Here is a 14200-nt window from a genome sequence, read left to right as displayed (position 1 = left end):
GCAAAGTCCTCTGGTGCCCATTCAGAACCCCCCCAGGAATACCCTGTACCCATTATCCCTTGTCTTTTCCTCATGAAAAGGGAGTTTCCACCTCCTTTGTAGCCACCCTTCAAATACCAAACATGATGATAAGGTCTCCCCTAATTCTCATTTTCCCAAGGCTGAACAACCTCACTTCTCTCAGCCTTTCCTCACCTGGGAGCTCCCCAGGTTTTGGCTCATCTCTGTGGCCTTTCTCTGGATCCTCTCCAGCCTGGCCACATCTTTCTTTTGGCGAAGTGGGGATCTAAACTCTTTCCAGAACTCTTAAAATAAGACACTTTATTTGAAATCCAACCCCATGTGCAGCCTCTGAGCATCCCTGCAAGCACACAGAGCTCCCAGCACAGCACTGGGCATGTCCTTCTGCAAAGATTCCTCCAGCCATGTGAACTGAACACAAGGTAAGTTACAGCAGTTTATTTTTGGTTTGAGTTTAAAGAATGCCCAAAAAAGGGGGGGAAGGGATAATCCCCATAAAACAGGTTCTAAAAAGCTGGTCCCTGCAAATAAGTCATAAAAAGAGTTCACTGTAGGGCCCAAACCAAGACATAAACCCCAAACAGATTTACACTGCACAAGAGATTTACACTGTCTGGTTTTGAGTCATCTCTTGACCAAACTAGAACTATTCTGACCTATTTTGTCAGAAAAGGACCTGGATTTGGTCACACGAATGTGATTTGTGTATTTAAAGCAGTGTAAACATCACAATCAGCAGCCACCTCCTGTCTGTAAACAGGGTGGTGCAAACTGCTCCCAAACACCTTTAAAACTTCTAAACAAAAAGCTTCCAACAGAACTGACCTGCATTTTCTGCTGCCTCTAAAGAAACCAAGACACTACAAAAGGGAGGCCCCCACCCAAGGAATACACACAAGTGCAAAGGAATGAATCCCCCTGGGCTTCAGTAAAGGCTGGTTTTCTTCATGATCCTCAGGAATTCCTGCTCGCTCACTTCCCCGTCCCCATCCCAATCTGCCTCGTCAATCATCTCCTGCAAGAGATTTGGGGTCAGCAGTCAGCTGGGGCTTTCATCAGGAACTGTTGGCTTCATTCAGAGTTAGAGCCACTCTTTATTAGCTGTGCTGGAGGGGACAGTGGTGGCTCAGCCTTGGATTTCCTACAGTCTGCTTTGCTGGGTGTATTTACACAGAAACCTGAGCAGGAAATACTCCAGGAAATGTCCTGGAGGAAACAAAGGGCTTGGAGCAGAGTCGTTCCTTTCACATCCCTGCAACTCCACAAAACTGCAACTTGAGGATCCCATTCCTACATCCACACATGGGCTCAACCCATCCTTGACCTCCAAACCCCCAGACTGCCAGGAATTCCTCCCTTCCTACCAGCACAGAGAGGATTTCCCTCCCAGCCTCAGCATAAAGATCTCCCAAACACCAGGTCCAAACCTGCAGCTCTTCATCTGTGAGGTTCTCCCCCAATTCCTTGGCCACACGTTTGAGGTTTTTGAAAGAGATTTTTCCAGTTTCATCATCATCAAAGAGTTTGAAAGCTTTGAGGATCTCCTCTTTGGAATCTTTTTCAGCCTTAAGGAAGAAGGAACGAGTTTAAGGTAAGAAAGGAGTGGTTGTGTTGTAGGTGGCACTCAAAATAAAGTTATAACTGATTTGATGGACTGAGAAACCCTTGGGAACAAACCCAGAGGAGCCCAGCCAGCAGGAATTACACATAAAAGCTGAGAGGAAACAGAGACACAGCCATAATTCCAGAATTTCAGGCTTTCAGGGATTTTTTTCCATCCTGGCTATCCAGGTGTCTTTGGGATTTCACCATCAGGATGTTCTGCTATTAAATATCTGGGTTTTTAGAAATATTTTTCAAAGCAGAGATTTAATCTGTAAATTAGAATTCAAGGAAAGAAAACACCCCCATGCCACACATCAACACTCCAACAGCTTCCTGCAGCTCAGAGCTGGTTTCCATCTGGGAGCAGAACCTTTTCCCCTTTTTTCAAACACAAAAATCCCCTCTGGTTGTCAAAGGAACTTGTTCATGATATCATGATTTTAATTTTCCCCTGAAAAATGAGAGTCCAGGACAAGGACTACCCCGACTTTGACATGTTTAATTGTTAGGATTAAAGCAGTGCTTTAATCTCCCTTTAATGAGATAAAAGGTCCTCAGCCACTTCAGAATTCCCTTTGTTTGGACCTGTAAAACATCCATACCATTCTCTGTGTCATCAGTGCCAGGAAGTCATGGAAGCCGATTTTTCCTGTCCCTTCCTTATCCATGTCTGAGATCATTTTCTTGATCTCTTCTTTCTTAGGTTCAAACCCCAGGGCCCTCATGGCCACCTGGAAGGACAAAATGAGTTATAAACCCTACAAAACCATCAACAGAACCACGGGAGAGGGGGGAAGGGGTGAACTTCCTGCCCCATCCTGGCCAAACGTTCCGTGGCTCCAGGAAAACAGGGGCTGCTCTGCTCTGCACTCAAGGGACACAGGAACCAGGGATAGAAACATTCCCATTCTGGAATTGTCCTCCAGCTAACCCAGGAATTCCCTACACACACTCTCACCATCTCAAGCTGGTCAAGCACAGGGAATTTGGAGAGGTTTGTTTTTCGTTCTGGTGCTAAAATCTCGGTGGGGAAATATTTTCCTCCTTTGGTAAAGGGCCAAGCAGCAGGTTTGAAACCAGATCTCCTCCCTGGGGCCTCGGGGAGCATCTGGGACATCCAGGTGAAGAATGGGAAGGAGAAATTCTGGCAGCAGAGTCAGTCCTAATTTATTGATGACTGTTCTCCCCCAAGGGCTGGGCTGGGGAGGGATCAGAAGGGTTTGGCAATGAACAAAAGGATGAAAATGAGGAACATTGGTGGATTCCACAGCCGGGATAATTTTAATAACAACAATAATAACAACAGCAACAACAGGGATAACAATAATAAAGAAGCATTAAATCCTGTCCAAGACAAGGGGGGAACCCCCCCACACCACCTTTTTAATGTGCACAACCCCTTTTTTTTGATGTTTTATGAACAGAGAAGGAGTCGGGACTGAAAGCACAGAATCACCCATGAATTTTGGGGCAGCCTGGCCCTACACACTCTGGATAAGAGCAGTAAAGAGCTGCAAATCAAGAGAAAAATGTGCTTTTTGCCCCCCAGGTTTTATGCTGGAGAGAGGAGGGGAGAAACCCAGGAAACTCCTGTGCTTTTTAAGGTTATGTTGGCATTCACGGCCCTGTTCTCTTACAACCTCGGTCACTCTGTGCTTCCATGGAAACCCCGACCTTCAGCTCCTTGACATCGATGCTGCCGCTGCCGTCGGCGTCGAAGAGCTCGAAGGCCTCGCGGATCTCCCGCTGCTGCTCCTCCGGCAGCTCCAGCTTGGGACTCGCCTTCTTCCTCTGGGACGCAGCTCCCAGCGACGACTTCTTACAGCCGGAGGCCTCGGCACGGTACAAGGCGGGGTCAGGGCGGGGGCACCGGCGGGGCTCAGCCCCCTCACTGCCCCTCAGCCCCCTCACAAGCCCAGAGTTTCCGAGCCCCCTCGCAGCCCCCTCGGAGCTTCTGAGTCCCCTCAGCGCCCTCGCCGCCCCCTGACAGCCCTTCCACCGCCCCTCGCCGCTCCCGAGCCCCAGGCCCGCCCTCACCATGCCACCGCCTTCACCCCGGCCAGCCTCAATATCGCGCCCTCCCATTGGCTGCCGCCCCCACGCCGCTGCCATGGCAACGCGCGCTCCTATTGGCTGCCGTGAGGGCGGAGCCAAGGGGTGAATGACCGCGTGGGAAAAATCTCCTCCTTCCTTCAACGCGATTGGCGGGAGGGAGGGAGCGTTGGGCCAATCAGCGAGCGGGAACGGGCTGGCGCGATGCTCGCCCCAGGGAAAGAGGCGGGAACTGGGGGAGTGGGCGGGGTCTGGAGGGAGGCGCGGCGCTGATTGGTGGAGAGCGGGCAGGGGGCGTGGCCGGAGGGAGGGCGGGGCTCACTGAGAGCGGCGGCGGCGGCGGCGGCGAGAGGGGTCCGGGAGGGTCCTGGCAGCTGTGCAAAGGTGCTGGGAGCAGCGCGGAGCGGTCTCTGGGCTGTGGGAGAAGGCCTAGGGTCCGTGGACAAGGTCCTGGGGGAATGTGGAAAGGCACTGGGAAGGAGCTGGAAGCAGTGGAGGAGGTCCTGGGGCCGTGGGGAGGGTCCTGGGGACTGTGAGGGGGCTCTGGGATGGGGCTGAAAGAGCTGGGGGGGAGCTGGAGATGCAGCAGTTTGTAAACTGCGTTTGGGAGAGGGATGAGGTGTTAAGGGATAGGGGGGGTGGAAGAGGGAACAGCTGGAGGGGCGATCGCCCTGTGCCCCTGCTTTGAAACCAGCTCCGTGTTCCAGGTGGACAGGCACCAATCCCGCCTCTTCTTGGCTTTTTCCTTGGAATTTCAAAGGGCTTTCAGAACAATAAAGAGAGCCAGGCCAACACCTGCAGTTGCTGATTTGGTTTGGAAGAACAGGGAGAATTCACTCCCTCTCCTCATCCTTCTTTAGCATACTGGCTTCAAACCTTGATTTCTCTAACTGGAAATGTGTTATTTCATTGGGAATAAAACAATTTTCTCCCTTTTTTCAAGGACTCTGGCGGATAGTGCCTCACCCGAGCCATGGCCACGCGCCTCAGAGCGGTGAGTTGGGGCCTGACGTGGTGCTTTGGGAAGATTTGTCTTGCAGAAACAAATTCATAAACATTCTGCACATCACTAGGGAAGACACAAGGCTGACCCCGCATTAATGAACATTCTGGGGAGAAAAGCTGATTTTTCCAAGGTATAATTTGGATAGGTTACTTTAAAATCAATGTGGGCATGCGTAGCTTGGCTCGCTATAAATATTATCCTGTGCAATATCGAATCATGGAGAGTTTATTATAAAGTTATATATAATTGTGGCTGCTCCATCCCTGTGAGTGCCCAAGGCCAGGTTGGACGGGGCTTGGAGCAACCTGGGCTGGAGGGGGTGGAATAAAATGAGCTTTAAGGTCCCTCCCAACCCAAACCAGGGGTTCTGTGATTCCTCTGAAGCCTCGGCAGTGCTCTGAGGTTCAGAGGCAGAGGGCAGCATTCTGCTGCTGTAAAACTTCACTTCAGACACATCTCGGAGCAGTTTGGGTGCTCCTGGTTCCTGGAGAGTGCCCTGGGATCAGGGAATGCTGGGGAATTCCACCTTTGGGGTGGAAGGGACCCGGTGGGAAAGGGTACAGGGGAAGGCAAGGGAAAGGGGCAGTGGAAGGGAGCTGCTGCCTTTTGAGGAGAGGCTGGAACAGTTTCTGTCCCCTCAGCAGCTGTCCCCCCTCGGGCTGAATCCCTCCATCTTCACCACACCGCATCCCAAAGGGCCACGTGCACTCGTTTTCAGAACACTTCCAGGGATGGGGCCTCCAGAGCTCCCTGGGCAGCCCCTGCCAGGGCTTGGCCACTCTTCCAGTGAAGAAATGTTCCCAATATCCACCCTGCCCCTCCCCTGGCCCAGCCTGAGGCCGTTCCCTCTCCTCCTGTCCCTGTTCCCTGAGAGCAGAGCCCGACCCCCCCGGCTGCCCCCTCCTGTCAGGGACTTGTGCAGAGCCACAAGGTCCCCCCTGAGCCTCCTTTGCTCCAGGCTGAGCCCCTTTCCAGCTGCTCTTTGCAGGATTTATGCTCCAGACCCCAATCAGACTCCCCTTTGCATGGCCCATCCTAAATAACAGGTTGTGCTTTGATGTAGCTCAGGGAACTGCTCGGATTTCTCCTGTGGATAACTTGGCAGCAGAACCTTTGCTTAAGGATGTGCCCTGCAAAGCTTTGTGGACAATGGCTGTCTTTGTGTGGCTCGGGGGGTGCAGGCTCCCTCAGGGATCCCTGCAGAGGTGGGGGCTGTGTTACAACCAGGAGTGAAACTGTTCCCAGCCAGCACAGAGCATTCTTTGTGGAAAAGCTCCCTCACACTCAGGGCCTGGCTGTTCTGTGCTGGCAGTGAGGCCTTTGGTCTCAGTCCAGTCAGATGAGTGGCCAGGCTGAAGTCTGTTAATTAGTAAATCATTGATTTACAGAGCTTAAAGAAGAAGGAAGGAAGAACTAATGACTGAGAATTACTTCCTGCCTTTACCTGGTTGCTTTCTTGGCTCTGAGTGTCACAGGTTCTGAGAGTGGTGATGGTTTTAATACTCTGCATTAGTGGTGCCAGGAGGCTGAAACACATCCCAGAATCATCCCAGAGTGGTCTGGGCTGGGAGGGACCTTAAAGCTCATCCAGTGCCACCCCTGCCATGGCAGGGACACCTCCCACTGTCCCAGGCTGCTCCAGTCCGGCCCTGGACACTGCCAGGGATCCAGGGGCAGCCCCAGCCTCTCTGGGCACCCTGTGCCAGGGCCTGCCCACCCTCCCAGGGGGGAATTCCATCCCAATATCCCACCTAACCCTGCCCTTGGGCAGTGCAAGCCATTCCCTGTGTCCTGTCCCTGCATGCTCTTGTAAACAGCCTCTCTCCATCTTTCTTGCCAGCTCCCTTCAAATTCTGTTGGCTTCACCATCCAGGCAGACTTTGTGAGGGCCAATCCTCTTTCCCTTCCCTCCTCCCTGAGCCTCTTGGTTGTGAGGATGAGGATTTCCCCTTCCAAAACCCAGCCAGAGTGTCTGCACTCAGAACTCCCTGTGACAGCACCGAGCTTTGATGGCCCAGTTCAAACTCCTCCAGTGCAGCTGCTGAGTAGTTGAGCAGAATTCCAGCTCGTTGAGATCCAGGGAGGCTCAGGTCAGCTTGCTGGTGTGTCCCTGCCTGTTGAGGAGCTGTCCCCTGTCCCTGCAGGCTGGAGCTGGCAGGAGCTGCACCGTGATCGGGGGCTCGGGGTTCCTGGGGCAGCACTTGGTGGAGCAGCTGCTGGCCAAGGGCTACAGCGTCAACGTCTTCGACATCCACAAGAGGTTTGAGAGTGACCAGGTGACCTTCTTCCTGGGAGACCTGTGTGACAAGGAGGTGAGGGAAGGGCACAGGCAGGTCTTGCACCTGGGGAGGAACAACCCTGGGCACCAGGACAGGCTGGGGATGACCTGCTGGGGTCCTGGTGGACAACAGCCTCTCCATGAGCCAGCAGTGTGGCCTGGGGGCACGGAGGACAGGGGGATCCTGGGGGGCGTTAGGAGGAGCTTTGCTGAGAGGCTGGGGAGGGTGTTTGTGTGAGCACTGAGCCTTGCCTGAAGCACTGGAACCCTCGGGGGCCCTGCCCAGGCTGTCAGAGGGATGCAGATGTGTCCCCCCAACCCTTCCCTGTGGTGTATCCCCAGCACTTTTCCTTGGAAGCCTCTGAAGGGAGCAGATCTGGTCTCAGATGTCTGGCTTCCGCTGGAAGCTGGAAAGAACGGGACTGGTTCGTGCTAATGCTGTGCACTGCTGTTAGCTGAGATTCACAGGGTAATTACAGCCCCTGTGCTAATTGCAGGGGCTCTCCCAGCTCTCCTCAGCTCCATGAGAAAGGCACAGCTCATATTCCCAACAGCCAGGGCAGGAGGAGTGGCAGCCCTGGCCAAGGCCTGCGTGAGCCATGTGGGAGATGACTTTGGGGCAGTGCCCTGCACTCAGCCCGTGCCATGGGGAGCTTGGAGCCTGCTGCTTCCTCAGAGCCCCAACTCCAGGTAGTCCTGAGCCTCGTGCCTGCACCTGGGAATTGCAGGGAGCTCAGCCTGGACAGCCTCCAGCTCGGGGGAAGCTCCCAGGATCTCTCTGGAAGGAAGAGAGGATGTGGCGTGCAGTGGGGCCAGGACATTGTGGAGATCCTGGGTGCCAACCCCATTCCTGCTGCCCACCTTTACAGAGGGACCATGACTTGAAATGCAGCTGTTCCCATGAAGAGAAGAGCTGGTTTCTTTCCCTCCTGGTGATCGACACTTTACCTTGCTGTAAATCAAGTCCCTCTGGTGGGAGAGAATTTACTGAAAGTCCTTGCAAGGAGTTTCAAAGATAAACTGAGACTTCACTTTAGTTTCAATGCTTCCAGATATTTGTTTATTAAGTCTTATCAGAGGAACAGAGCCACTAACATGACCCAGGTATAGCATGGAAGGAGGAGAAGTAGGAGTGAGTCTAATTATCAAGATTTACACGGCCTTTTAAAGATATTTTAACCAATAGTTACTAAAAACGTACATTATTTTCACTTTCCTACCAATTCTTCAGTAACACGGGCAGGAACTGCGGAATTTTCTATCTAACCAATCCAAACTACTTTTACTGCAGAACATGGAGTGGTAGAAGAAGGAGAAGAAGGTTTAGAGAACAACAACAATCCTCCATTTTGGTATTTTTTACTCTTATCTATATACTACAAAGAGAAGCCCAAAACCTCTGAATTTTTCACCCTGTGCCAATCTCCCATCGTCGTCCATCACCTCATTCCCACCACTGCATTTCCTAGTTCTTCTCTGACCGTCGGTAATTTTTTCCAAGGTTTGAAGCTAAAGCAGTGCTGTCCAGGGGGGTCAGAACCCCTAAAAGCAGGCAGAGGAATCCCCTTGGCCCTCGGGGCTCCCACAGGGATTTTCCCCATGCCCCAGTGCCGTGTCCCCGCTGGTTTCCTGCAGGCTCTGCTGCCAGCCCTGCGCGGCGTGGCCGTGGTGTTCCACTGTGCATCGCCAGCCCCTGCCAGTGACAACAGGGAGCTCTTCTACAGGGTGAACTTCACGGGAACCAAGGCAGTCATTGAAGCCTGCAGAGAAGCTGGAGTGCAGGTGAGGTGAGGCTGGAAGGGCCCAGGGAGGCTGGGAGAGGCTGCTGGACTTTGTCACCATCGCAGGCTGGCGCCAGCCTCGTTTGAGAGGGGACAAAGGGCTCTGAGATAATGAATTCCCACTTTATTCCATCAAAACCAGTGCAGGAGGGACTCTGTGGGTCTCCTGCTTAGCGTGAACTCAATCCCTGTTTGCCACAGGAAGCCACGCTGGGATGTCCATTAAAAAGCCATTAAAATGTCCCCCCACCTGGGAGTCACCCTGCGAGAGGAGCAGCTCACAAGTGGCTTTTTCCTGCTTTCCCAAGGGGATAGCCCTAGAGATGGCTGTTCCAGCAGTGGGAATGTTCCTTGCTGTGCAATGAGGAGGAACCCCCTTGTGCCATAATCTCGGTGTCGTTGGGTTTAGGAAGTGAACTGCCCACAAAAGAAAGAGCCTGAGGAAGCCTGGCTGCTGTCCAGCAGCCTGGAATTGAAGGTTACATTTTCTCCTTAGGTTATCTGGATATCCCATCAATTTTCATTTATTTCATTTATTTTACATTTATTTATTTGATCCATTTCATTTAAATCATCCCACAAAAACATCCAAGGTTTCTTTTTTTGGTTTAACCTACTGTGACCTGTTACTGTCAAGATGAGCAAATCTTTGTTAAAAACACTGGGTGTTGGGTGCTCCAGGCCTCTGGTTTTCCTGGAGAAGTTGCCCCTGGATTGACTGCCTTGGGTGTTTGCTGGAATGTTTTAATCTCCTTCAGGTAGCACTAAATGGTGGGACAGAATGAACTTAAAAGGGGAGTTCTCTTACCTTCAGTTTCTGTTCATCTTCTGCTAGACTCAGCTTATTTTCTGTAAGATCAGTTGCTTAAATATCATTATTACCATGATTATCATTATTATCTTTACTCACCCTTTGTAAATAACGACCCTTTTATTTTAGGCTTTAACCACCGGTTTTCTCCTGTCTCCTGCAGAAATTGGTGTTAACCAGCAGTGCCAGTGTCGTTTTTGAGGGCACAGACATAAAAAATGGCTCAGAAGACCTCCCCTATGCACAGAAACCTATTGATTACTACACAGAAACCAAGATCCTGCAGGAGAAGGTATTTGGCAATGGTTAAATTGTTACTTTTTGATGTAGTCACTTAATAAAAAGAGAATAAAATCGAGCTGTGGCACGAATTGCCAGAGAGGCTGAATGCAATCCAGTGTGACACCACAGAGGTGGTTCCAGAACTGCCAGAGGTGTCACTGCCATGGAAGAGCTGTGGGATAATCCCAGTCCTTACCTGCCACAGCTTTGGTTTAAGAGCAGCTGGGGGGAGTTTTTTGTCTTCTCTGCTTCTTTCCTTGATTTGCAGCCGGAGTTTAGAGTTGGGAATGTGAACAAGGAGATGAGGTGGGAGCGTGGCCTGAGCTGAGAGTGGCACAGGCCATTCCTGAAAATATTAATGTTCAAAAAGATCTCCAGACATCTGAGAGCTCACAGCTTTGGACACTTGCACAGCAGCAGCACCTGCTCTGGCTCCTGTTCTTACTGCTGCAGCATCTGTGGGTTAAAGGTGGGATAACAGTGCTTTCAATCAAAGGAGCAGAGCTTTTTGGGATCCTTCTCCCATGGCTTGCATTTCAGTTGTGGGAAGAATCCGTGCTTTTTGTGCCAGCAGGATTGAGAGTCCCTTCCACGCTGCTGCTGACGGTGTGAGAGCCTTGAAGGATTTTCCTCCAAAAGAGCTTAATTAATTTTAATTGTGAAAACATCTGTTCCTTCACCAGCACTTTGCAGGAACTGGTAAAGGGGAAGCTGAGGAGCAGCAATCAAGGGTAGCCCAAATGCTGGTGATTATGGCTTTGTTTTGGGGGAAACTGAAAGGATTTCGAGGGCTTTTGTCTGTGCCTCCTCCACAGAAATTCCAGCAGCTGTTGGAAATGAGCAGAACATGTTGTTTAGGAGCTCCCAGGAGAATGAAATCTCCTCCAGAATTGCTGAATGTGCTGCTGGAGCTGCCAGGGAGATGGGATCACCCCCTCCTGAGGCAGATCCGGGGGGGCTGGGCTGGGAATGGCTGCTGGGAGGGCCAGAGATGGAATTCCTGAGTGTCCTCCTTTGCTCCAGCTGTGCACAAGGAGTTCACGGGGTGAAGGAGCTTGGAAAGCTCCTCTGGCAAAGCCTTCCCTTCCTTTGTCAATTCGCTGAGTGCTCAGCCATAAAAACTGCTTTTTGTCTGGTTTTCTTCTCAAGGAGAAGTGGCAAAGAGACGGGAAGGAAGGAAGGATCACCTGGAAAGACAGGAGGGGATAATAATCCTTCCACAGGCTCCTTCCCAAGGAGATGGGGAGCCCCCAGCCCCTTTAAGGATGGTCTTGGGACGCGTTGCTGAGCTCCATTTTCCTTCCTGACTTTGTCCTCCTCTTTCCCTGCAGGAGGTGCTCAGTGCCAATGACCCAGACAACAATTTCTTCACCACTGCAATCCGTCCCCATGGAATATTCGGTCCCAGAGACCCTCAGCTGGTTCCCATCCTCGTCCAGGCAGCTCGGAGTGGCAAAATGAAGTTCATCATTGGGTGAGCAAGGCCCAGGCATTGCAGAGCTGGGGCAGAATCAGTGCTGGATCTACAAAGCCCTTCTGGAAGGGAACAAAAGGAAATCACTTGTGTTGTTTCTTTTATTTGTCACTTTTGATCCCCCTTTTTTTTTTTCCTTAAAAATCCTGTGTTAGGGGCTCATTCCCTGCCATGGTGAGTGTCCATAATGCCAAAGGAATATCCATGAGGAAGGCTGGCATGGCTTGAGCTGTCTGAAGAGCTGTGCTGTTAATATGAGGAAGCTCAGATTTTATCATAATTAACTTGCTGGTAATTTAATTAATACGCACTTGTGGTACTTGAGGTTCTGGCAATTAAAATCCCTGTGAAGTATGAAATGCTAGAAGTATTGTAATATTTCTGATTACGAGATCAGTGGCATTTGCCTTCTTATTGAGCCTTAGAGCTTCTAGTGGAGCCCTGGAATTTCAGAGCCCAGCAACTGAAACTCTTCCTTGCTCTGAAATCCCAGTGGTGGAACAAGATGAGCTCTAAGCTCCTTTCCAGCCCAAACCATTCCATGATTCTCTGATTGGCTGGACTCTGGAAAGTGATAAGCAGATTAATTTTCTGGGCCTGTGTAGAAATAGATCTCACAGAGTGAGTTAAACCTGATCCAGCTGAGGCCGAAGGTGGCTTCTTGGGGGAGTCAGAATTCCTTGAGCCCAGCAATTCCTGGTTGGAAGCCTGTCCTTAGGTGACACTCTCTGTGCTTGTCACCTCTCTGCCTCTGCTCTGCTTCCGTGGATCGCTGCTGATCCCCAGACCTGCAGGGTCTGCAGCTCCCAGACTCTTGGCAGCTTGGGAGGTATAAAAACGGGTGCTGCTGCAGGAATGGCAGCTTTGCTGGGAGCTGGGACAAGAGCAACCCTCCCTTCTCCAAAATAACTGAGGGTAGTCCCACCCTCTGCCAGGGTATGGCCTGGAATGGCAGCACCAGGCAGTGGGAGAAGGAGAGGAACACTTGGGATAAGTTTATCCTGGGTGAAAGTCCTCCCTTTTGCCACGAGCGCGTTTGCAGCCCGGCTTGTCTTGGGGCTGAACTTCCTTTTCTGTGTGCAGGGATGGGAAGAACCTGGTGGATTTCACCTACGTGGAGAACGTGGTCCATGGGCACATCCTGGCTGCAGAGAAGCTGCACAAAGGCTCTGCCCTGTGTGGCAAGGTGAGGAGGGAGGGGAGGGCAGGGAAGGGATCCCCAGCCTCTGCTGGTTCCTGAGTGTCCCAGGCATCTGTCCTGCAGGGGAGGGGAGCTCCAGGTTTTCCATCTGTGGTGGCCACCTGGGCTGAGCTGGATGGATATCCTTAATTTCCTGCTGTGAAACTCCTTGTGAGGGGCAATCCAGGCAGAACTGGGGGAGCCACGAGGCGCACATGGGAACACAGGAGCCTTTAGGATGCACTTCAGAACAGGAGGAACTTTTCCAGCTTTTTGTGGTCCCACCATGCTCTGGGCGCTCTTGGGTGTTTTAACCTGTTGGGTCTGTGCTGTGGCATCAGTTTGGGTGACACTTCTGAGGAATCCTGGCCTCTGAAGTGTTGGAAGTAGCTGGTTTGCTTGGAAAAGCAGGGATTCCCTCCTCTTCACACAGAGGTGGGCAGTGCAAAGCAGTTTGTCAGGACAGTGGGGGTCATGTCCTGTGCAGGAGCACGAGATGGGCCATCACAGAGCCAGACCTGGGAAATCCACCATGGCTTTAACTCCTGGCTTCTCCTCTCCCTCTCTTCCAGGCCTTTCACATCACCAATGACGAACCCATTCCCTTCTGGACGTTCATGTCCCGGATCCTGACCGGCCTGGACTACGACCCTCCCAAGTACCACATTCCCTACTGGCTGGCCTATTACCTGGCCCTGCTGCTGTCCCTGCTGCTGGCCCTGCTCAGGCCCCTGCTGACCATCAAGGCCACCTTCACGCCCATGAGGGTGGCCTTGGCTGGGACCTTCCACTACTACAGCTGTGAGAGGGCCAAGAGGGCCATGGGCTACAGCCCCGTGGTGAGCCTGGACGAGGCCATCGCCAGGACAGTGCAGAGCTACCCCGGCCTGCGCCGGGCCCGGGCCTGACAGCCCTGCCTGGAGCTTCTCCTGCTACATTCCCATCACTACTGACAGCTCAACGTGGAGCAAATGTCACCAATTCCCAGGAACTGTCCTGAAATTTCTCCTCCTCCTCCTCCTCCGTCTCGCCATTCCCTCGTGTGGGAGCTGTGCTAAGAGTTTGTTTCTTGGATGTGACTTTTGTTTGGAAACAGCTGCTGAACTCTCTGGGCTGTGAATAAACACCCTGCTGTGCCCTCTTCAATCCCAGGCAGGCACACCAGCATTCCTGCTCTCCTCTCCCCACCCTTGGCCCGTGTTTTGTTGCTCTGGTGACAGCAGCCACCCCTTCCCGGAGCTGCGGGCTGGGTAACAAACACTTCCCATGGCTGGCTCCCCTCTGGGCTTTGGCTTTGCTCTCCACAAGAGAGCCCCGTGCCAAAAAGGAGTTCTGCCACCATCTCTTAACTCATTGCAGCTCCTTTGGTTTTCCTTCTGTGATTAGGGGGTGATTCGGCTTCTCACTGAGGCAGCAGAAGGACCCCATGAGGAGCGTGTTCCTTTGTCCATGCAGGGTTTATTTCTGTCCCAAAAGAACCCAAATAAATCCCACAGAGATGGCTTCCCAGCCTTGTGTCCCATCTCTGAAAGGGCAGATCCCACTCTCAGCACAAACAGGATTTTAGTGATTCCCTGTTGGGGGCAGATCTTTGGGAGCTGCCTGCCAGCAGCCCCAGCACTGTCTCACCACAGCTCCCTTCCCACAAGGTCTGCAGTGCTTGGAGGATCCTACAGCACCGAGCTCCTCCTCCCTGCCCTGTTTGTGCTG

General features: G+C 52.1%; 2 protein-coding genes across 3 annotated transcripts; one reads left to right on the top strand and one right to left on the bottom strand.

Moving 5' to 3' along the window:
• Positions 1–806: 806 nt before the first annotated feature.
• Positions 807–3711, bottom strand: LOC309577367 (centrin-2-like; the record flags this gene model as incomplete). The annotated part of the gene is made up of 5 exons (XM_082289333.1): positions 807–1036; positions 1449–1586; positions 2229–2357; positions 3301–3459; positions 3664–3711. 5 exons carry the CDS (start codon positions 3709–3711, stop codon positions 947–949), a joined length of 564 nt encoding a protein of 187 aa, XP_082145459.1. The 3' UTR covers positions 807–946.
• A 314-nt stretch (positions 3712–4025) lies between these two features.
• Positions 4026–13620, top strand: NSDHL (NAD(P) dependent 3-beta-hydroxysteroid dehydrogenase NSDHL). Of its 2 annotated transcripts, XM_082289331.1 has the most exons (9): positions 4026–4062; positions 4622–4672; positions 4752–4814; positions 6829–6996; positions 8598–8744; positions 9718–9846; positions 11168–11310; positions 12394–12496; positions 13063–13620. In XM_082289331.1, the coding sequence occupies exons 2-9, from the start codon at positions 4652–4654 to the stop codon at positions 13396–13398; spliced, it is 1110 nt and encodes a 369-aa protein (XP_082145457.1). In that variant the 5' UTR covers positions 4026–4062; positions 4622–4651; the 3' UTR covers positions 13399–13620. The 2 variants fall into 2 exon arrangements, with proteins under 2 accessions (XP_082145457.1, XP_082145458.1); XM_082289332.1 differs by lacking the exons at positions 4026–4062; positions 4752–4814 and having other exon boundaries at positions 4619–4672.
• Positions 13621–14200: the final 580 nt, after the last annotated feature.

Source organism: Coloeus monedula, assembly GCF_965178545.1.
Source record: "Coloeus monedula genome assembly, chromosome: 12".
Taxonomy (NCBI): Eukaryota; Metazoa; Chordata; class Aves; order Passeriformes; family Corvidae; genus Coloeus; species Coloeus monedula.
This window is presented reverse-complemented; position numbering and strand designations above follow the sequence as displayed.